Here is a 27,350-nt window from a genome sequence, read left to right as displayed (position 1 = left end):
GCATTTAAAATTATATTAAAATAACTAAAATTGTTATTATTCTACTTTCTTTAATTAATTGTTATTTTAGTATTTACCATTAAACGTAAAACGCTAAAATATACAATATGATCGAATAAATACGGCGTCAGCGATGGACGTTTTTTTTTTTCGATCATACGGTACAATATTAAAATAATTATTCCAAGTGAATATTATTGTCAAATGATTTAAAGCAATATTTATTTGACAACATTCAATTTCCTATTGTAATTAACTTAACCTCATCTATACATATTTTAAATATAAAAACAATGTCAAAAAATATTGTTATAACTTCAAAGTTTCTTGTTTACCTAATATACTTTAAAAAAAAGTATTAAATGTTAACATTTTAACGTTAACCAATTTTATTTGTATAATAACTCTAATTTGGACAATAAATCTGTATGAACAGAAAACTAAGTATAATTAATAAATTATCATAATTTAAACTTACCGCTCTCGATTGAACAACTCCAATGAAAACGGCAATCGCGATGACGAGCATCGTTGGCGAGTGACAGCCGCCCATGACAGCAGCTTACTAGATCGAGTCGCGCGAATATACTGAAGCTTTTCTTCGGTGTAGCGGTAAATAAAGCCAGTTTGTAGGATGGCGCATTTGCGTTCTGTACTTCCATAATTCAAAGAACGGGACCACTGAGGACATCTATTGGGCAGAGCGAGAAGATTCCAGGGTAAAAGAGGAGAATCATAAAATCGATAGTTATGAAGTGACATCTAATGATAATGTTGTGAGTTTCCTGAAACAAAAGGATGGATATTATAATAGCAGAAATTAATATTACATTAATGTTTTGTTTAATTTTACAAGCAAATAGTTATTTATTAGACAGGGTCGCTGATATGTATGGGAACAGTCGATGATATTATTAGATAAAATATACGAGGTCCGCAAAAAGTTAATATAAAAGTTATAGATTTTTTAAATATTTATTAGCGGGTAATAAATTTAAGTGCACAGAGTCGGTTATAAAGTCATGGCACATCAAAGCTTCATTTTTTTAAATGGAAACCCCTGTTTATTATTGAATATTTCAGTTTTTCCTCTAAGCAAATATCGAGATACACACAATGTACCTCAAACCTACAGTTTCCGAGTTATTGACTTTTGAAAATAATATCACTTGAACAATTCGATTTAATTAATGTTGATGTGTTCGATTTCATTTAACGATGCTATTCTGCGAAAACAGTGCTACTTTACAGATATATAAAATGAGATTAGAAAGTCTAAAAATTACAAAATTTTCGGTAACATTTAAAAATCAAAACTTCATAATTCGGAAATGGTTGAATGTACATTATGTGTATTAGAATTACTGCTTAAAATTGAAGGAAAAATTGAAATATGCATTATTAAAAAAAAATTTGAAGTGCCACAACTATATGATCAACCATGTATACTTAAATTTACTACTAGTTAATAGAAATTTAAAACCCTATACCTTTTGTATTTAACTTTTTGCGGTAGTTTGTATATTTTACCTAATAATCGATCGTTCCCATACACATCAACGACCCTGTATAAGTGTTACCAACGCAATAATGTTTTTTAATTTCCTTAAATAATTTATGTTCAAAAATGTTATAAATTATTAATAACTTTATATAAATAATTTTTCAGCTTTAAAATTGTTGTTTTCTTGACAATTTGGCGACTGATCTTTTAAAATATATTACTTTTTTTTAAATGCATTGTTATACAAAACGATTGAAAAAAATGTCGTCATAGTAGGCTTTGAAATAACAGTTGATAAAAATTTCTGTAGGACCGGTTCCTATATGTTTATATTATTTACTAATATAGACTAACAAAAAAATATCGAAATTTTATTATAATTAACATACGAATAAAATATTGTACACGTTCTTTGTATTTTTTAATTTATACAGTAAATATGCATTTTTATACAGTATGATCTAAACAAAACAGCGTCCAGTTCGCTTTGAGATAAACATTGATGACATTCCCCATATAACTTTACATAAGATTGACACCGATTCCCATTTCATAGCCATCGCTAACGCCCTTTTTTTCGATCATATTTTATTAACCTCGAAGTGTATATTTATTAATGTTATTTAATAGACACTGATTTTCATCCAAATATCTACATTAACACCCTAACTAACTTCTTCACCCTGTATCTCCGAAATGAAACATTTCAGACTATACATTTATACGAAGTTTTTTTACTAATTTTTATTTGCAAAATATGCGGCCAAAGTTTCCCGATAACAATTCGAATCACCCTGTGTAATTGCTTAGGGTTAATAATAGTATACAATTAAAAAACTCAAGCAAAAAAAAATAGTTTGTTTAAGTTTTGACGAACAGTAGTCAGCAACAACCAGATTCTGTTTGCCTGTTTCTTATAAATTTAATAGTTCCAAAAACCCTTACATCCCTTAAATTCTTCACATGGAAAAATCAGAGTTAATGCGGTGTACAAAACAAGATCAGTTCACTTCATTAAGTTTATTGTAGGTCCATGAGTTAAGAAACTTATAAAGATATCGAAAAGAATATAGTCTTTACTTAAAATCCTTCTTTATAAAATAAAATATAATGCCTCAGTAAGTTTAAAAATGCATAAAGTGTTTAGCATGTAACAAATTTAATTATCTAACAGGAATAAGTATTAACAAATAATGCAGAGAATTTTTTAAACAAATAATTTTACATAAACAATTCAATTACTTGACATTACTGACAAATTAAGACCCCCTATGAACAATGAAGTTAAAAAAATGTTATCAATCACACGTGTAGATACACAAAATTTATAAAATATCTTGATAATCATTGTACTATTGTCTCAATAGAATTTTTTATATTAAATGATAGGTATTGTAAATAAGCTATTCAATTAATCCGAGACAGTAATATACGGTAGCAATTTTTATTTATAGATAAGATTGTTCGTGTCTTAACGTTATATTTATTTTAATTTAAGATCTTATTATTATTTGTCAAAACTTAAAACAAGTTATACTTATGGGGATTCTTGACAGTTCTGTTTGACAATTTATTTGACACATTTGAATTTGATTTGAAATTTTGTGGATTTGTCACTCTTTACCGAGCTTATTTTATGTTATTTATCATTTATTCTACTGCTGATAGTTGTTTAAAGGTAGTAAATCTAGAAGGAAATTGTAGCAGAACTTAAATTATAAGTGACACTATTGTGATTTATCGAAAAAGACTGTAAAATAGTTGTTTGTGTAGCTTGCGGTAGATCTCTGTCAAAAATCGAGGGAAATAATGGAATAACTTTTCGCTAGTAGGTGACTATATAATATATGTACATACGTATAGTTTAAGTCGTATCTGAGCAACAGAAGTCAACTTGTGGTGGTGGATACCACGTTGTCTTCTAGTAAGCCAATAGAATGTGGAGTACCTCAAGGCTCAGCACTAGGCCTTATTTTGTTTCTTCTTTTTATTAACGACATTGCTAACATAAACATCAGAGGTAAAATATGTCTTTTTGCGGACGACACTAGCTTCACTTGGAGCAACAAGGACGCCACGGCACTTCATAGAATTATATCAAATGACTTAATCACCATTAAATCTTGGTGCGATTCGAACCTCCTGAGTCTCAACATTTCTAAAACTTAAAACTAAAGCTTTGTCGTATAAAAACTCGCTGCAGCCTTTTGTACTTAACAACACCACCATTGACGTCGTAAAATCTGTAAAATTCTTAGGGCTTGTTGTAGACAAATCGACATATCGACGTTTTGTCGAAAAAATTAAATTCTGCCTGTTTTGCATTAAGATCTGTTTCTAAGGAGCTTAACTTGTCAGTGGCTAGAACTATTTATTATGCACTTTTTGAGTCGCATCTCAGGTATGCCCTTCCATTCTGGGGTACGTGTTGTGCGACTCAATTTGACCGTATTTTCAAGCTCCAGAAGAGAGCTGTTCGATATTCACTGGGACTAAACAGCAAAACTCATTGCCAGGACTTTTTTAAAAAATTAAAAATATTAACTCTTTCTTCCTTATTTATATATGAATCCGTTTGCCTAATACGTAAGCATGTATCAGCTTCTCAAGAAAGGCCATCTCACACTTATCCACACAGGAACGCGGAGCAAGATCTTTATCCACCTACCCCACGCTCAGAGTTAGTTAAAAGTTCAATATTATATAACTCGAAAAAAATGCACAATCACCTGCAATTTGAAATCAAATCCATAACATCATTTTCTTCATTTCGCAAAGCATTGAAATCTTATTTACTAGACAAGGCTTTCTACGCCGTAACATTTATAAATATTTATAACATTTATAAATATTTATTTTAAACAATAAGACTGACAATTTAATCTGTATACTTGTTTTGTATTCTGTTTTTGTTTGTTTACTAGTTTTGTTACTTTGTTTGTATTTTATGTACTTTACCTTTTTTTACAAATTGTAAATTTTTTTGACAATAAAGGCATTTATTTATTTATTTATTTATTTATTTATAATTGTCTGGGGTATTGCCAGTGCTGTGAAAACAACATTTTTGTAGATCTACTCATACACGAGAAACCCCGTAAAACACACGAAAATGAGACTGTACTGATAATAATAATAGAAGAAAAATGAGTCTTTTAAATGCAGTATTTTATTTTTATCTATGAAAGCAATTTTCATTCATATTTTTATCTCAGATTCATGTTTTTTTCCTATTAGAGCATTTACTCTATTATCCCACGTTCTTCCACTGTAAAACACAATAAACTAAACGAAGTAAACTAATGAAATTTCTACGCTTGGTTAACTTTGAGTGTAACGTCTTTGTGTGGAGAAAATTCGATTAGATAGGGTAGTTATTGAATAGAGCTAGCTGAATACCTACTACAATTATTGTCAAGTAAAGCTTGTATGTTATTATCTCTTGTTCTAGTCTACTTATCTATTACAAAAAGTGACCTTAATAAAATTTAATAAATAGGAATGACTGTTTTGATCAGCTTGAATATACCCGCTGTTGTTTTTTTCTGCTAAGTTGTATGTGTGTAACTGAAATGTTTGTAAAATATACAGGATGCCCCATTAAACAAGTTAACAGAAGTCTCGCTTATATGCTTTTGCATTTTTGACAGCATTGATTTAATTTATGAGTTTAGTTATACGCTGTTCTCCATATTAGATAGGATAGGTTTCTACCAGTTCTGCCTAAAAACAGCCCCGAGTTCCAACATTACAGGGTTGAAGGGTGGTGCATTCGGTACTTAGCCAATAGGATCATTCCTAAAGGTACTGTTCTTTGCTTGATTGGTCAGCTTGACATCTCCCTTCAAACCAAATTGGTTCGACCTCCCGTTGTTAGATGGCAGTACTATGACCATTTTACGTATTTAATTCTCGTTTATGTCTAGATACGTGCTTTCCTAAAGTTCCCAGATCCTTTACAAACATCCGGCGATAGTTACATGTTATCAAGGATGGTTATTGGTTTTACAACGTCCCAGCGTTTTTATCTAAGGTCTATCTTTACAATTTTTCTGTTTACTTCTAAGTACTACAGTTTATTTGCTTTGCCCTTCTATAAGTTTGGGAATTTAAAAGTCACGTTTGAAAGATGTTTGTTTTATTACTTCCTGTTAAAAAGACCCTCTCCCGAAACTAATAACCGAAAACATCGACTTGAACGTAAAGGACATAGGAAATAATCTGTTAATAATATAAATAATAATATAAAGGAAATAATCTGTTACAATAAAAACAAGATTTCTCTAAAATGGAAATTCAAATTTTCTGAATTCTCCTAAATGTTTTTCTTTAAATTTCCTTTATTTTAAACACTCATTTATTTACGCAATTTCCATCTGTCTATTAGTATGCTGTATTGATTATTTTATTTTAGATCAAACCTCCAAAAAAACACCAGCACGCGCCGTATCACACTTCCTCAAACAAAATCACGTGCTTCTTCGTTATCCACGATTAACGTTTAGGAATTTTCCGCTCCCGAACGCGCATGCCTCCGACCAATCAGGAAAATCAGCTGGAAACCGCAGTTTTCTCAACTAAATTGATGTTTAGATAAAGACATTTCACCCGTCTCTCTTCGAATGCTCCAATTTCAAGCATGAATTTAGTAAAATGCTTGGAAAACAGTAAAATTCATGCTTTAAACATGGTATTTTTGAGTTCAGGGTTTGGATTTGGATTTTTAGGGAGTTGTAAATAACGATTCGATAAACAGAAAGTAAAACAATGAATATAATGAGGGTTGGAAGGGCGCAAGTCACGTGGTTTCTATGTCAAGGAAAGAGAACGATGCTTGCAGTGCTGTGCTGAGAATCAGATGGCAGATATTACCATGGCTTTGGCGTGAATCACGGTACACTGATAAAATATTAAGTCCCTTTCTTTGGTTTTTGTTTCCATGTAAAGTTTTTTGAATTGTTTGAAGAAGTATGATTGAAAATACACGATCTTCTAGTCAATGGTGAGTTTATATCTTAATAGTATTGCATGTTTTGAATAAATAATGTAATTAAACTAGTTACTGATGAATATATTAGATGCATAAATTACTGAATTAATTATCCGAACGACATTTGAATTTATTAATTAGTTTAATGAATGTTTTATTAAAAAAAAGGTTCAAAGTAATACAAAAGAACATTGCGTCATGTATTATAAAGTTTATTGTTTGTTGAATGGTTTATTGAAAATTAAAAATCGTTTAGAAAAATAGATATCATTTTGACACAAATAAATATAACTAATTATTTTAAGATAAAAGCTGTTGTAAAATATTTGTTTGATAAACAAAATTGTTAACTAAAAAACTTTTTAAAATAAATTGACATCCGCTTTATACAGTATGTCCCCGGATTGTCTTTACAAGAGGAAAAAAAACTTTTTTATTATTGATATTTTGAGAAAAAGTATTCATTAACATTTTTGCTTGTTCTAAAATGGTTAATCCCGTTCATACTTTTCCAAATTTCCATACCGTTTTTGAAAAAATTAAGAAAAACATGAAAATATGGTTGCATTTTGTACTAAAAATTAAAACGCGCCTTCTATGGTAATATAACTTCATTTTCATTATTTGATAGATTGTAATTCATAGAATTTTAATTAACGTAATATTTTTTGATGTTTTAAAATGTTACAGAAACACAAAATTTATTTAGTTTAATGCTACGGAAAGGGTGATAATATTTATCGGAAATTACCATACGTTAACATCTTACAGTATTACATTAATCAAAATTAATAATAGCCATCTATCAAAAAATTAAATCGAATTGATATTACCATAGAAACGGCTTTAGATTTTTAGGTTTTTCTCAATTTTCTCTAAAATGGTATGGAAATTTGGAAAAATATAAACGAGATTAACAATTTTAGAACAAGCAAAAATTTGTATGAAGAATACATAGTCCTAAGACATTATTAAATTTGATTTTATAATTTCAGAGATATAAATAAGTAAAAGAAAACAATATTTCCCAACCTTTTTAAAAAAAAATAAGATTAAAAACATACACGATGTATCCCGAAACCAAAACTATGCTAGGTACATACTATAGTTGGTAATAGTACTTACTTTATTATAAATATCGTAATCTTAAATCATACAGGATGTACAAAAATCCATACCAAACTTTCTGAAACATAAAATAATGTTTTTTTGTTTTTTTTTTCTTAAATTGAATACACTGTATATTATTTTTTTGTTAGATTGAGAATTAAAAAATTGGGAGGGGGGTAGAAGAAAAAGTATTAAAATTATTTTAATTTGGACATGTCAAAATGCGAGCTAAAAATCCCTAAAATCAAAAACAACAAGAAAATACACTAGAAACATAAAATAAAGGTTTAAATAGACAAAAAAGAAACAAAATAAACAGGGAATGAGTTATTATTGGATTTAAAGATTTTCGCGGATTGTTTACCTGTAAAAACAGTCCAGTATATCATTTCCAATCGATAAATTTGTACATAAGCCCCTGTTATGTATGAATAATTTCGCAGAAATAGTGCCTTTCGTGTCATGGTGCCCTAAACCCGTTCAGTATCATGCAATGTGTCACCAGGCATACATTATGTAAAACATTAGTTTCCGTATTTCGTTTTGTAGTAGCCCAAAAAAATATATAAGTGATAAAAATAAAAAAATACAACACCAGTGTTGAAGTTATTTTCAATCAACTTTTTTTTCTAAAATTATAATATTCTGTGTGATTTTTTTTTTCATAAAATGAATTTGAACATGGAAAAATGTTTTTAATAGTTATACCGGATGGGTCTTAAATAAGTGCAAATATTTTCAGGACTGGTAGATCTTGATAAAAGAAACATATTTTCTCTTTACCGTTTTTCAAATAAACCAAAAATAAGTGAATTATACTTTGAGAATTTTGAGGACCACTGGATTTTTTCTGGATTTTCTTTCTTGTAAATTTAATCTACTACCTATGTTGCCATATTATCAACAATTATGTTTTTTAACTAAAGACTAAAAAAATTTCAAATTTTCTTTTTTTCGTGAAAAAAAGCTCATAATCGTGTTTCTGTGGTCAAAATGTACTCTCCCTAAAAATATTTGCACTTTTTAAGACACACTCTGTATAGGGTCTCAAAAACCAATGATGTATCATATCATCGGACCTTCAAATTTAGGACAACCTTTATAATCTGTATACAATGTATAACATGACCATTTTAGTAGCTTGTATCAAAATATCTGCAGTTCTTTTGTATCTACCTATAGAAGTTTATAATGAAAATGGACGTGAAAGAAAGCTTTTACTCCTTCATTGTTAACGAAGGCTTTCTGGAAAATTACATATCTCTTGTTCCGCGCCCTTTTTAAGGTTAATCGACCATTTGACTGACGTTTCTTCTGTACTAAGGCCAATTTTCCTAAAAGAAAGAGATTGATAAATCGTTAGATCGATGTATGAAAAATGTGTATCTTGGCATTTGATATCTAGATTAATCATTGTATAGAAAAATATAAGGAAGGATATACCATACGATCGAAAAAAAAAGGTGTCAAAGATGACTGGGGACTAAAAGTTGGTGATAATTTTGGCGAGGTCAAGCCCTAGACTGCGTTTACTTGGCCCTTACTGTTTAAAATTCCAGAAAAAATATTCTATCCTTCTGGAAGGCTCTCTATATTTTTTCAATCTTTCTATAGTCAGTGTTAATTTTTGACAAGTTTAATGTCAACTTTTACTAACTGACGTCTAGAGATTGACCTCGGGCAAAATTACCATCGACTGCCATCCCCCAGCCGTCTCTGACGCCGTTTTTTTTTAAATCGTATGGTATTATTTCATGTTTAATTCAAATTTGCTTTTATGCGTAGTGTACAAATCTGGGAAGAGATTGTGTCACTACAAAAAAAATGTCCCAGCTTTATATCAAGCAGATAAGACACCTGGAGACAATAATTATTATGGAACTATTTAAACATAAAGATAAGATTTTGCCATTTTTCTGTACTATTATTATCAAATATTTGCTTAATAGTAATTGTGTATAATGAAGTGTGTTTAGGAGCACTTAAAAACATTAATTACGCTCGTGTTAAAGTACGTACACACTTATAAACATGGCTAAAATTATTTGCATTCATTTGTATTAAGGAATATGGAAAGATATATTGATAGAATTTAGCGAAATTCCAAATATTGGAAAAATGTAAATAATCTTTATCAATCTTAGTATTGAAATTTACTTTTGAAATAAATGTTATTTTCCACTCAAGAACATTTTAACAAAAATACACTGTAATATAATACAATTTCTTAATGAAGAGTGTAATTAAAAGCAGTTTACATAATATCTGTTTAAGATGTCTTAATTGTTTATCAAAAATGGAGAATACAATGTAAAAATCAGTATTTAACAAACAAGTCTATTTATGTCTTTAGTAATATTCCTGCAAACTATCAATGATTAAGAAAACAATATTAAACAAGTCTTAAAAAGAGTAACTGGAAAATTGGTATTAGCCACTGTTACATGACACACTCTGTATAAAGATTTTATTCAATTAAAAATACTAATCGTCCTGTCCGGGCGTTGTTTCGAGGACGCACTTTCATTTAAATACTATCAGATTTAGCGCATTTGACTGATTCATACTGTATTTTATTATTATAAAACATACTATATTATAATACAGTTTGTAATTCAATAATACAGTATGATCGAAAAAAACGGCGCCCAGTCAACTTGGAAATGAACATCGATGACATTCCCCTTATAATTTTACATATAAAATGACAGCGATCTTCATTTCATAGACAACGCTAGTTTGGATTGTGGAAAATTTTATATTTTGCTAGAAGCTAGAAATAAACAACATTGTTAATTTTCAGGGATTAAGTGTTAATAGTTCTAAAATTTAACACCTGTGTTGATTTTATCTCATTTCAGTCAAAGTTTACAGAATTAATTCTGAAAATTTTGTTTTGGTAAATAAATGCCGATTAAATAAAAACTTAATGAGCTATTAAGAAATGGTCATTATTTATTACTTTGTCTGCATTCACTTTCCGTCTATGCGCTGACATCCAATTTTTAGTCGGCCGACTATTTAGTTGCAGGATTATTATTATTAGTTGCGCTATTTTACTATTCTCAGTGAGTAGCCGATAGGCCATTGACAATGATATGGCCGAGTATAATGGCTGAGGTTCGGGTCCGAGGCTTTGTTGAGAAATTTGTGTGTTGAAGTGTTGAGCTGCAGACCCAACACCTTAACCCCTTACTAGGAGGACCAGGTAATTTTAAGTCAGAGTGTTCTTCCCTTTAAACTGGGTATCCTTCAAAACTCAAGAGACCAATTTTCCCTGCTGCTTATACATTATCCCTAAAGCTGGGTAGCCACTTCCGCCGAATACGCCGTACTAAGGTCCATCCTCTCCGCCTTCTTCGCCGTTGTGGGCTTCGACCGTAACCCTGACCAGGGGGAAGCGTTATACCCCGCAACATTGGGTCCCCGACAGGACTTAGCCACCGATTTTGGACGCGCCTGTCAAGATTTGTCTAAGTGGATTCAGAGAAGGACACTCTGGTTTCCCTTAGACCGGTCCCCGGTCTTAATAGCGGGAGACAGAGACGACTCCAGTTATATGTTTAGAAAACTGTATGAGGAATATTCGAAATGGGGCCTAACAATAAACACAAAGAAGACGGAGTACATTGTAGTGGGTGATGACGAACTTGAGGATTTGGATGTAGGAACCAAATCGACACAATTAAAAATGTCTGTACATTTAAATACTTGGGCGTCACTTTTACAACAAATGGAAAAAGCACTCAAGATATTGCAAATAAAGTTGGTCAAGGAAAAAGAGTTATCGGTCAACTTAACTCGTTTTTATGGAGTGATCAAGGTAAATTTGAAAAATTCGGTAAATCTCGCATTTTTGTTTCCAATACGTCCTGTAAACTATTTGTTTATTTTAATTTTATTATATCAGAAATGCAAATAATAAAGTTACTGACGATGGCTGGATAAAATTGTAATATCCCTAGACTTTTCCGGTGTGTGTAGTTAAATAAGCTGAAAATGATGATGATGATGATGATGTTACTATACATAGAAAGGGTGATTTCTGTAAGTCGATCATGTTTTCGGGGAATGATAGGGGGCGTACAAATATTAATTTTGATATAGCACACTATGGGTCAGAAATGCCTCCTACGCAAGATACAGGGTGTTAAAGTTTTTGAAAAATTAAAGATATTCTTTAATAGTTTTTTAACAGTTGAAGGTATCGTTATAAAATTTTATTATAGGAGTCTACCTAACAGAAACGTAAAAAGAATGAATAGGCTGAATACAATATGAATAAAATAACAATAAAATTGGTATATTTGCATAATACAAAATTAAGTTTTAAGAATAAAGGTGTTACTAAAAATACTAAGAAATTCATATTTCTTTGTTTTAATTGGTCTAATGTTATTTACATTTTACGTAAGAATTATACCGTATCATCGAAAAAAATCGGCGTCTAGTTGCCTTGGAAATGAACATCGATGACATTCCTTAAATAATTGTACACATAAAATAATTAACTAGAATTTTACAATCTTGGAAAATTTGATATTCTTGAACCTTGTTTCTAAATATTCTAAATTTTTTGATTTTCTTGGGATTTAGGTTCGGGAAAAACGCTGATTAAGTTTTCATTTGGTTTTTCATTATTTTTATTTGGTTTAAAAAAAAACGTTTCGGCTAACATTATAGCCTTCATCAGTGTTGTGTCATATGAAAAAAAATAGTGTCCAATATAATCCAAAAATTACATATAAAATATTCACACCACACATATAATGTTTACTGCGTACCCATAGTCAATGTAGATAATTTTAGTGTTAAGAATAATAATTTTTAAAAATATGTGGTCATCTTTTGATAAGTTTATATTAGTTTATTAATTGCAGTAAACATTATGAGGTGTGAATTATATTGTATATGTAATTTTGGATTATATTCGACACTATTTTTTCTCATATGACACAACACTGATGAAGGCTGATAGTTAGCCGAAACGTTTTTAAACCAAATAAAATAATGAAACCCAAATGAAAACTTAAATCAGCGTTTTTCCCGAACCTAAAAATCCCAAGAAAATCAAAAATTTTAGAATAATTTTACTTATAAAATGCCAGCGATCTTCATTTCATAGCCATCGCTGACGCCTTTTTTTAGATAATATTGTATTATTTGTAAATATAATTTTTCGAACATTGATACTTGCAAAATATACATATAAATTTTGTGTAATACATCACTATTAGTAGATATTGAATGTTTTTTGTTAAATTAGATCGATTTTCAAACCCCAAAATTTAAAATATATTTACATTTTACCCATTATCTTATGTACGTATACATTATTTGTACATTGTAAAACATTTGCTGCATTTGTATGGTTCATAGTTTATTTGCCAAAGTATTTATTACTATAAATAGGTATATATGTTGTAGTTATTAACTGTATATTATGTATATTTCATGTAAACTATATCATTTTTAAAATACAAACCAAAAATCTGAGGAATATTTATGTTTTCCATGTATTCTACAACATATTTATTAATCCGTTATATCTAACTAGCGTGACGTCATAAATCTCGCCCGTAGGCTGATCTTTTAATAGAAGGCACTGATCGATTTTCCTGTTTCTTTTTGCGATGTTTCCATGCCTATATCTAATGACTGTTAAACTTGACAGTGACAATTAACGTCATCTCAACCTAAAACCACATTTACTTCTATCCAATTTTGACTGTCTCTGTTTTTATCTAATTCCAGCTCGGCGGGCATCAGTGATAACTGCAGAGATGCGTCCAACATCCCGCCGTGAAACACGACCAAACAGCGAAACTCTCGCGCGCCTCGCCACAGTTGTTCACGAACCCACAGCGCGGCGACTTTGCGTCCGCTCAGCGTCGTGAGCGTCGATCCACGTTGCGCCCGACGTCGGCCGCGAAACATCGCGACAATTTGACAGAGGAGAGTGTTCAGCTTGGCGAAGAGTGTGTGAGGAGATAGCTGGAGGCTCGTGAGGAGCGATATGTCGCATCCGGTGCCCAAGAAGAGGGAGGATGAGGAGGAGAGTGAGACCTCGCCGCCGCCGGATGGAGGATGGGGTTGGATGGTGGTGTTTGGGTCGTTCATGATTCACGTTATAAGTAAGTGATTGATTGATTTAATGTATTTTGACCCGACAAAATATTATACCCCTTTTTCTTTTCAATTGAAAAAAAAAATTAAAAAAAATAATTTATTATCGGTTATTATCAAATTTAGTTATAAGCTGGTTGGTATAAACATGGCTAAAATTATTTGCATACTTTTGTATTAAGAAATATGGAAAGATATATTGATAGAATTTAGCGAAATTCCAAATATTGGAAAAATGTAAATAATCTTTATCAATCTTAGATATGTATAAAACTAGTAGCCTAAGAATTATTTACAGTTCGTCCCATTCTAAAAAAAGGTAAACACACCGCACAAATAACTCTAGAAAGAGGTATTTGTATTGTACGGTGGTAAAAAATTGTCTAAACAAGACCGAAGGGGCAGATATAAGATATAATAAAGCAATAAAATGTAAAACAGGACGGGTAAACACCTTTGTTTATTTGTTGAGCAAAATTCCATTAGAATATCGTATATAATGACCAAAATATGACGCAATTTAAAAAAATGTCACTTTTTCTAGCTTATAATAAAGTTTCAAATGCAACGTTTATATTCAAATTTGTTATGATTTACAACAGTTAGGTAGTAATTGAGACGAATTATAATTCAATTACCGGCTACTACGTTCTTATTTTAATAGATCAAAATTCAACAAATATAATTAGAAATTATTTTAATTGTGAGAGGCTCCCTTGTAGGACGCCTATGTACGATTACGGCGGAAACAATACCTGCCTGTAAAAAGACAAATTCGGATAATTTGAGCTTATTTTTCCACACATTTGACACTGTCCTACCATATTGAAAATTCGCAGATTCAAAAGTACGTTAAACAAAAACAAAAACTAATGAAAAACACTGAAAAGTTCACTTCGGACTTGATTCCGACTTCAAACACACCGTAAGCTAAACGTAGTACGCTGTAACGGACCAATGGCCGTCGCGAGGGGTGGTGGGACGGACGGCTCATTTCATTCTGGAAGACTAGCAGCGACGTTGCCAATAGTTCTAGACGTTTCAGCACATTAAACAGTAAACATGTCCTTTAATAATAACGCATATATCTTCTGGTTAATAACATATTATTACGCATGCTTCTTTAAAAATAAACTATAAATTTAATTAAGAAATTGAGATTTATTGATATCCGGCGAAGGTTTTAAAGTCACCTTTTCTGCAAATCAAACTAAGTAGATAGGCGCAAATTTGAGATGTGGCAATATCGCCTTCTCTATCTCAGTTGGTTTTTACAGTACGTAGTCAACCTCCGATTGTTTGATCGGGTTAAAATGCACAATGTGATATCTGTTCTTACTAAATCTATGGTATTAGTAGTTTGTTAATTATTATATAGGTACATCCAGCCCTACACACAGATAATTTATTTATCTCTGTAGGAATTACAATGTAGTATTATTATTTTGTAATTTTTGTTTCTGGAAATAAATTATTATTATTATTATTATACTATATTATAATACAGTTTGTAATTCAATAATACAGTATGATCGAAAAAAACGGCGCCCAGTCAACTTGGAAATGAACATCACAAAAATAATTTATTATCGGTTATTATCAAATTTAGTTATAAGTTGGTTTATGTTGTTTGGTGTAAATTTTAAATTTCGTATATTTTTTTCGGTTTTTCCTTCACTTGTGTTTATTTGTGTAGGTTAGGCTTCAGAACCGGGAAATCCCGGTCTCGACAGTATCATGAGTTTCCGGTTCTTTTGAGCCATCAAAGAACCGGAACTAGAAATAAAAATTCCTGGTTCTTTCGGTACTTCGGTACCGAATTTTTTTTTACTCGTTAACAGTAATTAATTGTTCTTTACTATTGAAGTTTAGATATGTTATTTTATTATTAAGTACAATGTTTCCTAATATATTAGTTATATTTTATGTTGTTTTTATAGAAATTTGCATTTTTTTGACTGATTATTTAATAATTATTTTCATTAAAACACATATTTTTATCGGTTTTATTTTTGAAAACCAATCCTTGCTTGCTGGTTGGCGAAATGTGCCATCATTGAACAAAAAATTAGCCAGTACCGAACCTTAGAGGCGTGGTACCGAAATTCCCTGTTCCTACAAACGGCTCCGGTTCCGGGAACCCTAGTCTTAGACCGTTGGAGGATTCTGATTCCAGGTTACAGATAGAGTCTTCTAGGTTTTTGAGTTCCGCTTTAAGTTGGTTTCCACTTGGGAAACAGAACGGTTCTAGTCCAGTAAGTGGAGTGTTTCATCCGCGTGTTTTTAGAAAGGGACCTTTGTTATGATTCTAAATAATTTTTAAGGTGTTAACGTTGAAATTAAGCGAAAATTTTGGCATTTGGTCGCTACACTAAATTATACTAGCAAAAAAATAAAGGTCTAAATAAAAATAAGATGTTGCCTGTCGGAAACGGTAAGTAGCTAAACGACCAGTGAAGCCTCTACGTACAGAGCTCTAATGCAGCTCTATGTTCGCTCTATTTAAAGTGTGTTTCGAAAATGCATTGTTTCCGAGATATTTAATTTGAAAGATTTTGATTGTCATTTTCTGAATATACCCCTTTGAAAAAAAATGATTTTTTTATTTGGAAAAATCTGTATCACAAAAAAAGATCTCCTAAAAAAACTAAGATAGCAAGGGTAGATTAAATGATACTTTAACAGCGAGGACAGGTTAAAAAAATTATTTCTTCTCGCACATTTTTTAATTGCTTCCATTTTTGAAAATTTTTTTATTCCTTTTCATAAGTTATTCCGGATTTTAAAGTAGTTTGGATATGGCGTTTGTCGCCTCAGCCAGAATATCTGTTGGTAATTTACTTATTTCGTTTTGAACCATTTCTGGCCGCAATTCAACTGACAACTAAAGAGACAGCTTTATTTAATTGTCAAATTACCTAGAAACCAACACCAACCCAGCACAATATTTTTTCTACTCTTACTCTACTTAGAGTTAGGAAATACGCTACAAAACATTCGAATAATGACACCAAATTCATTCTTAATCAAACCTCATCAATTTTTTTTGAAGGTGAATTTAAGACAAATTCGTTCAGCAAATTTTAACAACGAAGTTTATAGTCTATTATAAATGAGGCACAAAATTAAACAATCTTCTACTTGTTCCAATAAAACCGGCGGCAACAACTGTTTGAATTTTTTATAAGATATAGTCAGGAAGCATTTAATTTAGGCAAAGATTTTGTGCCGTCTAGTAGGAAGGAGTAATTTTGTGACTAATGTATCTGGAGAATTATTTAAGAACACGTGGGTTCGGTCTTTAAGCGTGCGATCGAATAAAAAGACGTCATAGTAGGCATAGAAACGGTATTTTAGTACAGTTGAACAAGAGCTGCTTAAAGATGAAACTGAAATGTGCTATTAAATGAAACATATTATATCCTTGTTTTCAACAATGACAAACAACAAATAGCAAATTATTATTGGTACTTTTTTCAGTTTTATTCAAATCTTCCACTTGCTTAGCTCACAATTTTGTTAAGTTTGTTGTAAGCAATAACCATAGTAAAACTATACCTACCTCTCTGTGTTTTTAATAGGAATTTTTTTGATTTTCAATAGTGTTAATGAAACAATGACTCAATATGTTTATTCATAATGCTAGTTAGTTAGAAATCTATTTTGATTTGATAATTTATTTATTAGACACATTTTTGTTTATTATGCTTTAGCGACAATCATCTACATTGATAAGTGAAATTCTAATATACAAACAATAGGAATATTTTTAAATTATCTTACTATATTATACAGGGTCACAATATAGTATTTCCCGATTATTACTTTTCATATTGTTATATACGCGTCATTACAGGTTATGTTTTGATCCTGTAATGACCCATATGATTGTCAGATTGTCATTACAGGATTGTTCATATCCTGTAATGATATTGTAAGAAACTATCTAACTAATTCAGTTGTTTTAATACCATAGCAGAATTTTGAAATGTCTAACCATTAAATCTTGGTGCGATTCGAACCTCCTGAGTCTCAACATTTCTAAAACTAAAGCTTTGTCGTATAAAAACTCGTTGCAGCCTTTTGTACTTAACAACCCCACCATTGACGTCGTAAAATCTGTAAAATTCTTATGGCTTGTTGTGGACAATTCTCTGAAATGGGACATACATATCGAAGCTTTGTCGAAAAAATTGAGCTCTGCCTGTTTTGCATTAAGGTCTATTTCTAAGGAGCTTAACTTGTCAGTGGCTAGAGCTGTTTATTATGCACTTTTTGAGTCGCACTTCAGGTATGCCCTTCCATTCTGAGCAATTCCTCAGGTATGCCCTTCAAATTCCAAGCTCCAGAAGAGAGCTGTTCGATATTCACTAGGACTAAACAGCAGAACTCATTGCCGGGACTTTTTTAAAGAATTAGGAATATTGACTCTTCCTTCCTTATTTATATTTGAATCCGTTTGCCTAATACGTAAACATGTATCAGCTTCTCAAGAAAGGCCATCTCACACTTATCCACTCAGGAACGCGGAGCAAGATCTTTATCTACCTACCCCACGCTCAGAGTTAGTTAAAAGTTCAATATTGTACAACTCTGAAAAAATGCACAATCACCTGCCATTTGAAATCAAATCCATAACATCATTTTTTTCATTTCGCAAAGCATTGAACTCTTATTTACTAGACAAGGCTTTCTACGCCGTAAATGAATTATATTTGAATTGAAAATCGAATTTGATCTTGAAAACACTGGTCTAATGTTTGCTATTGCTATATTTACTAATGACATCGAAATTAATTTATTTAGAGGTCATTGATATTTTGCTATAACCTGGCTAAATATTTTTGAATATTATTTTAATTTTTTTGTTCTTTGACATTGTAAACATTTATAAATGTTTATTTTAACAATAAGACTGACAATATTATTTATATAATGTTTTGTATTATCTTTTGTTTGTTTGTTTGTGTACCTTCTTTTTTTTCTACTTTGTTTGTTAGTTTACCTTTGTCTACAAATTGAAAAATTTTTTGACAATAAAGGCATTTATTTATTTATTTATTTATTTAACATTACATCTGATTTGTATATCATGAGTATTTTCGTTTTGGACAGTAAAGTTGTAAATTGTAAATTGTAGATTGTACGGGTGGGAGGAAGACCGATCTTGTATAGATATACCGGGTGAGTCTCAATAGTGGCTCACCCCATATAACTTTTTTATTTTTTCAGATAAAAAAACGAGATTTGGTATGTTAGTATATGACATAAATAAGGATTGATTGACGTATTCAATTGTTTTCAATCACCTCCTATTTTACCGGAAATGACTACAATTTTTGATTTTTAAATGGCACGCTCGTTATTTTTTTTACTTTATTCGATAGAAAATAACATTCGAGTAGAATGACATATCATATGTCAACTTTTGACATTTTCGTATAACATGGTTTATTTGAAATTATAACTTGCGGTTCGTAACGAAAATTTGACTCGAAATACCAAGTGTGTGGTATCAAATTATTAGCAAAAAAATGCGTTTTCCAAATATGCTAATGAGCCACCCTCGTTCCATTTGAAAAATTGAGATATGATTAAAAATACGATTAGGGCATTTTTTAACCGGCCAGGACAAGACAGTAAAAACATTAGACGATCAAATCTATTTTTCCAAGGCTCCTTGATTAAGAATTAGTGTTTTTAACATAGCGATGGCACTCTAGATTGAAATTTAAAATACGATTTTTTATTAAGCTAAAAATGTCCAAAGTTGACATGTGATACGTCATTCTATTGAGAATATCATTTTCTATCGAATAAAGTGAAAAAATACCGAGGGTGCCATTTAAAAATCAAAAGTTGTGTCATTTCCGGTGAAACAGGAAGTGACCAAAAACAATTGAATACGTCAATCAATCCCAATTTATGTCATATACTACCATACCAAAGCTTACTTTTATTATCTGAAAAAATAAAAAAGTTATGGGGGGTGAGTCACTTTTGAGACGCACCCAGTATATTGTGCCCTCTTCCCTGAGTCATAACTCAATCATACAGTCTCTTGAGACCAGCCAGAATGCAACAGAAAATTGTAATAATAACTTTTACAATAAATAAAAATAATTAGAAAAAAAAAACGTATGTACCTAATAAGTACATATATTTTATGTTAAAAAATGTCGTACACGAATTCAATTATTTTTTATCTATCTGTGCTGCGTGTGTGGTAAAAAATAATATACGTATACCTAGGAGGTAAAAAATCCAGCAAAATATATGGATGTATTGAACGATCTAAAGAAAAAAACTTAATAGAAAAAACACGTAACGTTGAAATCTGGCAAACGAGAGTCAATCCAATTTCTCTAAAAAACACTGTGGATACCTGAACGAGATCTTTTAAATTTTTGTCAGAAATGGAAGTTCACATTTTGTCACTCGCAAAGATATGCTCTCGGCTATAGAATAGTAAGCAGGAGAAGCAAAAAAAGCTAAAGAAAAAATTTAAACAGGGCAAATATACAGAGAGAAATACGTAAACATAGAGATATAAATAAATGGCTACTGGTTTGTTTAGTAAATTATTGTAATATCAGTGTAGTAGTCGTATGTAGAGGTGGGCTAAGATTGACCGAGTCGTTCATTTGAACGAGTATTAAAAATGGATCGTGTGATTCGATTCACTGCTTAGAATACGGTTAGTTCAATTGAATCGTGGCCCATAAGACTTGAACGACGAGCCGTAAGAAAGAATCGTGGAAATTGAATCGCATCACAACGCGATCGTTCATTCAAAAAGAGTCGTTAGAATTCATTAATTGCTTACAATACGGTTCGTTTAATTGAATCGTGGCCAGCACGGATCTATAAGATTTAAACGATGAGCCGGAAAAAAGAATCGTGAGAATTGAATCGGATCGCAATGCGATCGTTCGTCACTGTTTCTGTCAATGACCATTCTAATCATAGTCGCATAGGGAGTCTAAGAATTATTCGTACAAGTTCGGAGCATAATGCTTTTACTTTAATATTTAAAATCCTATTATGAAAAAAAAAATTATAAAATCATTTGCACAAATAAGGAACAATATAAAAATTAAATAAAGCAAATATTAGATTTCTCCTCTAAATACTTTATTAATATACTTATGTAATGCTAAATTAACACGGTGCACACTAAATACTACACACAATTATAATTAAATAAATCTATTATTATTATTATTAAATTACTTTGAGATTTAACACCTGACTATTGTCAATAGAGATAAAAATCTGAAATAAATTGTGACATAAAGCTATTTTCCATTTTCAAAATAAAATTAGTAATAAAGTCGTGTCTTTTTTATCACCCCGTTCGAGGAAGAAGCTAATGGTCTGTAACATTAGATGCTCTAAAAGGTTTAGTGTATATAAGTTTACGATTTATGAAATTCGATCTTTCAAATGGAACTGGATATGCCAATTTATGGTTTACTGTCGTTTATTCAATCATATATTTGATATTTTGTAATTTAAAAGTGATTTATTAATGTTGTTAGATTAAATTTTTTAAGGTGGCTATATTACGTGTTGGACTGCGACCTGTACAGGTGGTCGTCTTCTCTTCTAATCTGTAGGTTAGGATACTACATTTCAGTTTTTAAAACCCGAATGAAACATCTGTTAAGTCACATCAAAATCCGTTCATTAGTTTTTGAGTAAAGCTCTGACATACAAACAAACAAACAAACAATTTTTTAATCAATTTTTTATCTGTAGATCTATGTACTCTTCGATCTCTATTCGTTTATTATATGTACTGATTAACTTTCAATAGATTTTCTAATTCTAAAAGTACTTATTTACAAGTAAAATTGAGTGTTTATTAAATAAAGTGTAAAAATTGTGATCATAAATAACATTGGTTTAGAGATTATTCTGTGGTTAAATTAAGACTTATTGCAAGGTCGACAAATATTGTGTTGATCAAAATATTTTTCATAAATGTTCTTGTATAGGTTATTAATAACTTAAATTCAATAATTTACAAATATCACATTAATGAAACATTTATATCAGCATCGAATTGCACTCAGATATTTAACATTTCTGAAACAATATTTTCTAATTGGTAAAACGTAACAAATCGTTAGATTTGACTTTGCAACTGGTCGTTCATCTGGCCGCAGCTAAAAACGCAATACATCTGGCCAGCTGACGGCCAGGTCGTTGCGACCTGGTCGTCAGTGAGTTCGAGCCCTAAAAACCCCGTAACAATCTTTTGATTTTGACAAGATTGTTCTTATTTATATCAAGGAAAATCTTAAATTCCCATTCCAGATACGGATGGAGTCTTCCAGGTTCCTGAATTCTATTGATATTGTTACTTATGCCCCAATATCATAAAACATTCATTGCACCCATTATATTGGTATTATTTCTACAAATATGACTCCATGAAGTAAACAAGGAAACAAAATAAATTAGCGTATTTTTTTCTGGACTTTAAACAATATATAGCAAAGTTTGTCACCTAAATTAATTATATTGTTAACTTTTTAATTGATTTAAATTTATACCAATTTTAATCTTAAAAATTGTTGGAAAAAGCAACAGTAAATTTTATGTGTGTTTGACATGCTAAGTATACTTATTATTATTGATGAAATGTATGTGTTTATAACTTATAAATCAATATTGCGACACGGCTGTTTTTGACATCAAGTCATACGGATTAAAGATAAGAACGCATTAGTGTCAATATTAGTTTTGAAAAACAAATAAAAAGAAAATTCTTGAAAGCGGAAATGGTATTTCGAAAAATTGTATTATTGGTTTACTTATACTTCTGATATCATTTATATAGGTTAAGGTAAAGATAACTTAAAGGTAAAAGGTACTACGTTCATTCAACGACAAACATCGTCATTTTCAGGTAAAATAAAACAAAATGAATTCAAATATTTTTCAGTTCGTGGTAACAAAAACAATTATTACGATTGTACTAAAAAATTTGCTATAAAAATTGGATTTATAAAACATTAAAAAATTACGATTAATATTAAAAGTGTTTTTGCCATTTGGGTTTTAAAAAAGAACCTACACAACGAGCTATAAAGGTCATTTATTAAAAATTGTAAAAGGACAAAATTAAAATGAGCATTTAATTTGATAGTGGCAAGATTTTGGATGTAAATGTGGTTTGGAAAGGCTTATTTAAAAAAAAGACTCTTACTAAGTAGTAGAAGGGTAGTAGCTTATTAAGTATGTTTCTTCAGATTGGAAAGTTTCATAGCTTTTTGTGGCAAAGATTTTATAATATTCATGTTTTTTTATTAAGTTTTCATTCAGTTATCATTTACTAATTATGGATTTCTTTGGTCAAACCTTAGGTTCAAACAGGTTCTAGTAATAGCCAATGTACGTTCTAAAATATTGTTTTGTATCATAAAAACTTGATTATTAATATGTAATATATCATTTAATTCAATATCAATTATTAATAAACAACTTTAATAGAGTTATTTTTAAGCTTAAAATTATTATCAATTACTTAATTAAAAATTAAAAAAAACTTCTTCTGTCGTTTCGAAATCCTTATTAATTAAATATAATTACTACTCTTAAATTTAATAGTAATATATCATTCATTATCAATTATATCATATCATTTTTTTAATAATTAACTTTCACAGCTGCTTTTAAAGGTTAGAAGTATCGTTATCCATAATTATGTATAGAAATACATATAGTTTATAAAATTTTAGAATTTTTATTTATAAACTTAAAAAATATAACAAGGGTGCCGGTAGTGGGTTCGAATCCTACACCCGGCATTTCATCAGCCGACTATTTTTATTAAAATAAAAATAAATAGTTTGGGTACCTAGGTCGATTCAGCCTTAAATAAGTACTTGGGATTCACAATCCTGAGGTAATAATAGGCGGTTGAAGCGTAGTGCTAGCCACATTACCTTCCTTGTATATCGAACGGCTCTAGCATGGCAAGCTGTACCTTGCTACTACCAAGGCGTTAAACGCTATATACGGGAGCTACTATTGTAATAAAAAATTCTACAAAATTCCACCTCCAATGTACCCTAGTCCCCAGACTATTAAGTTATTCGCAGTAGTTTAAAATATAAGGGTTATACTAAATTATTTGTATATTTTCGCAAGTTAATTACGCTAGAGCTATAGCTATATTTACAGAACATACTTACAAATTCAATTCGAGAAGTTCAAATATCCAAATGAATATTTAAAGGGGCTGGCGCTTAGTTCCTTTGCGCCTATATCGAGCCCTTTTTGCATAGAAACTTAGAAAGCCTTTCTAAACAATTGAAAATTCTACGCTTTAGAAATTCGTTCTATTTAAAATTTCGCGATATTTATATATAGGTCAAGTTTCAGGGTTAGCAACTAGGAAAGGTCAAATGACAGCTTTGATGAATTCAGAAAAAAAACGGCTACAAGCAGAAATGCCATAACGATCGTATTTTGCATAGAAATCGGTTTGTAAGTTGTTTGTCCGTATGTAAATTTTATTATACACTAGGTATTTGAAACTACTATTACATTGTTTAGTGACTTTACAAATGAACGTATAAATAAAATAAAAATAAAAGTTTAAATATTCCAATAGTAAATGGTGTTTAACAGAGTTTTATGAGATTTCTGTATTATGTGATACGTATTGAAGTTATTGTGTTGTAATTTCTTTATGTTTAAAGAAATTAGAACACAACTTCAATAGGCACTTATCAGGAATCTTTAGAAGTTCACAAGTGTAAATTATTGCTCTCGACTCCTATAAAGATATGCGTATGCGGACAACAAAGGGCAGACCCAATGTAGTAGAATGTAGAATGTTTAGGAGGGGAGTTAACAACCACGACCTTACAGATCTATTGTATGTTCCCCTTTCTTGAGTTATAACTCATCATACGGGCTTTAACGAAAGCCAGTATCTGAGACGGCTCCACAGAGACCAGCTCTCCATCCTCGACATCAGCCGTACCAAAGTTCGTGGCACGAACGGTCGTCGTCTCGGCGCACTCACTGATAAGGTGTTTTGGTGTTCCCCATTTTCCCACAAAATCAGCATTCGCCGTTGTTTCTCAGCTTCAGCCTACTGAGGTGTTCGTTGAGGAGACAGTGTCCTGTTAGAAGCCCCGTGACAACCCGAAGATTGTTTTTAGTTAAATCAAGGTTGAATTATTAACTTTTAAAAAATAAAGTAAAAAATCCAGGCTTCCTATTTAATAAAAATAAAGATGATCTCGGAGCAAACTGTCGTATATCACATTTAATAGCACCATCTTATAACGAGAAAAAAGTAACAAAGATGAAGTGGAATTTATTTTAAAACATCTCTTCAAATAAAGCCAGCAATAAAAGGCAAATAAAGCCATTTTCTATGCTGATATACATGTCACAGAAAATCGTAGAAATGTTTCTTTCAAGGAGTACACTTTTTCCTTGCAAAAAATAAACGGAATTGCGATTTCCTAAGTATCTGTTTTCTTCAAAGCCAAAACTACAATGAACCCGACACAAAGTAATATAAACATCTCTTACGTCAGTATCTGGCTTTAACTGCATTTCCAATTTGGAAAAATAAAGCAATAAACATGTGGTAATGATACTTTTGTCGTAATTTTTATTCTCTTTGTGTTGGAAACATTTCGTTTTCGAAAATGTACTAGTTCTAAAAACGAAAGTGCAGCGTCGGTGTTACTCACCCACAACTTTTTTATGTTGCGTGACATTTATTTTTGGCTATTTGCCATACTATAAAAAGTTCAAAATCATGAAGAAAAAATACTATTAAAAATAAATCTTGGCATGGGAAAACTAAATATTTAGACGCGCGCTGTAAAAACCATATTGCCTTTTGATTATTGTCTTAGAATTTTTCCTGAATTGAATCCTTACGAGAGCTACTCAGTAATAATCAATTCGAGGTTGCTCAAAGAATGCTTAGAGAAGCGGAACAAATTAGGCAAAGAAAATAAAGTTCTCTTACTCTGGGTTCCAGCCACCAAGGGATAGAAGATAATGAAAAAGCAAACGATCTAGCTAGAAAAGGAGCGAACACTCCACTAACTGGACCAGAACCGTTCTGCTTTACAAGTGGAAACTAACTTAAAATAAATGAAAGTAAATCAAAAAATAGATTTGTGCATCTGGAAACGTTCTATCCTGTTTTAATCACTCTATAATTAGTGTTAATTTTAGGCAAAATGCAAATTAGACAAAGAAATTAAAGTCCTCCTACTCAGGGTGCCTGGTCCTCAAGGGATAGAAGTCAATGAAAAAAGCAAATGACCTAGCTAGAAAAGGAGCGAACACTCGACAAACTGGACCAGAACAGTTCTGTTTTCCAAGCGGGAACCAACTGAAAGCGGAACTGAAGAATCTGGAGACTCCATCCGTAACCTCGAATGGGTGTCCTCCAACGGTCTAAGACACTCGAAAAAGTTCCTCAGAACTTACGACCGAGAAAAATCAGAGGTTTTTCTCGATTTAAATAAAAACAATCTTCGGATTGTCACGGGGTTTCTAACAGTCTCCTCAACGAACACCTCAGTAGGCTAAAGCTGAGAAACAACGGCGAATGCAGATTCTGTGGGGAAAATGGGGAAACAGCAACAGCAGAAGGCCTTATCACTGAGTGCGTCGAGACGACGACCATTCGTGTCATGAACTTAGGTACGGCTGATGTCGAGGACGGAGAGCAGGCCTCTGTGGAGCCGTCTCAGATACTGGCTTTTGTTAAAGGCCTGAGACTGTATGATGAGTTATAACTCGTTATAATCAAGGAAGAGGAACACACAATAGATCTGTAAGGTCGCGGTGATTGACTCCTTTCCTAAACATTCTTACATTCTAGTGTTAATTTTTATGTCATTTTTTAGTATATGACGTCTAGAGATTGACCTCGCCAAAATTATTATTGACGCCGTTTTTTTTTCGATCATAGGGTATAACATTTTTGAGAAAGAATACTTTTGATTATCATCTCTCATCAATTCACCTACTTTACTAGATTACTTTTTAATTGCCTTTCTAAATACTTAAAATTACATTTTATACTTTTGTAATTACAGTTTACCAAGAAAATCCAAAGAAAAACACATTTTTATCTAAATCCCCATCTATATAGATTAATGTCAATTAGAGATATATATCTCCGTAGATCATCCAAAACTTTCAAAAATGATTCAGGGAATTTATGAAATAAGCACTAAATTATTTTTATCACTTAATATGTATGTAATTAGGTTATTAACTTGTTTACAGATAATATCTAATCTCATTCTTAGATCCGTATCGCGGGAAAATATGCTCTTAATCCATAAAATACTTAAATTTATATAGGGTGTCCCAGAAATAAGTAAGTTTTTTAAGGGGTGGTAGATCTCGATAAAAGAAACATATATTTTCTCTTTATCGTTTTTCAAATAAGTCCAAAATAAAGGTTAAATTACAAAATTTCCAAAAAAAATGATTTTTTCTAAAATTTTGGATCTTTTGTGGATTTTCTTTCTTGTAAAAATTTAATCTAATACCTATGTTGCCATATTATCAAGAAATTATTTTTTTAACTAAAAAAAATTCCAAAAAAAAAATCAA

At 31.0% G+C, this 27,350-nt stretch overlaps 2 protein-coding genes across 2 annotated transcripts in view; one reads left to right on the top strand and one right to left on the bottom strand.

Annotated features, from left to right (window-relative positions):
• The window catches only part of LOC115881728 (endochitinase A), a 194,971-nt gene that overhangs the window by 139,468 nt on the left and 28,153 nt on the right, over positions 1-27,350 (bottom strand). Inside the window, exon 2 of the mRNA XM_030899344.1 lies at positions 479-785. Within this exon, the coding sequence (XP_030755204.1) occupies positions 479-553 (75 nt within the window). The 5' untranslated portion in view covers positions 554-785. The remainder of the gene's footprint in view (positions 1-478; positions 786-27,350) is intronic.
• LOC115881726 (monocarboxylate transporter 12) overlaps positions 6,374-27,350 on the top strand; it is a 37,745-nt gene continuing 16,768 nt past the window's right edge. The window contains exons 1-2 of the mRNA XM_030899342.1: positions 6,374-6,506; positions 13,359-13,738. Coding sequence (XP_030755202.1) covers positions 13,621-13,738 — 118 coding nt within the window. The 5' untranslated portion in view covers positions 6,374-6,506; positions 13,359-13,620. The remainder of the gene's footprint in view (positions 6,507-13,358; positions 13,739-27,350) is intronic.

Source organism: Sitophilus oryzae, unplaced genomic scaffold, assembly GCF_002938485.1.
Source record: "Sitophilus oryzae breed Bouriz unplaced genomic scaffold, Soryzae_2.0 scaffold_172_pilon_pilon, whole genome shotgun sequence".
NCBI lineage: Eukaryota > Metazoa > Arthropoda > Insecta > Coleoptera > Curculionidae > Sitophilus > Sitophilus oryzae.
The sequence above is the reverse complement of the archived record's forward strand: the minus strand, read 5'-3'. Positions and strand labels throughout refer to the sequence as shown.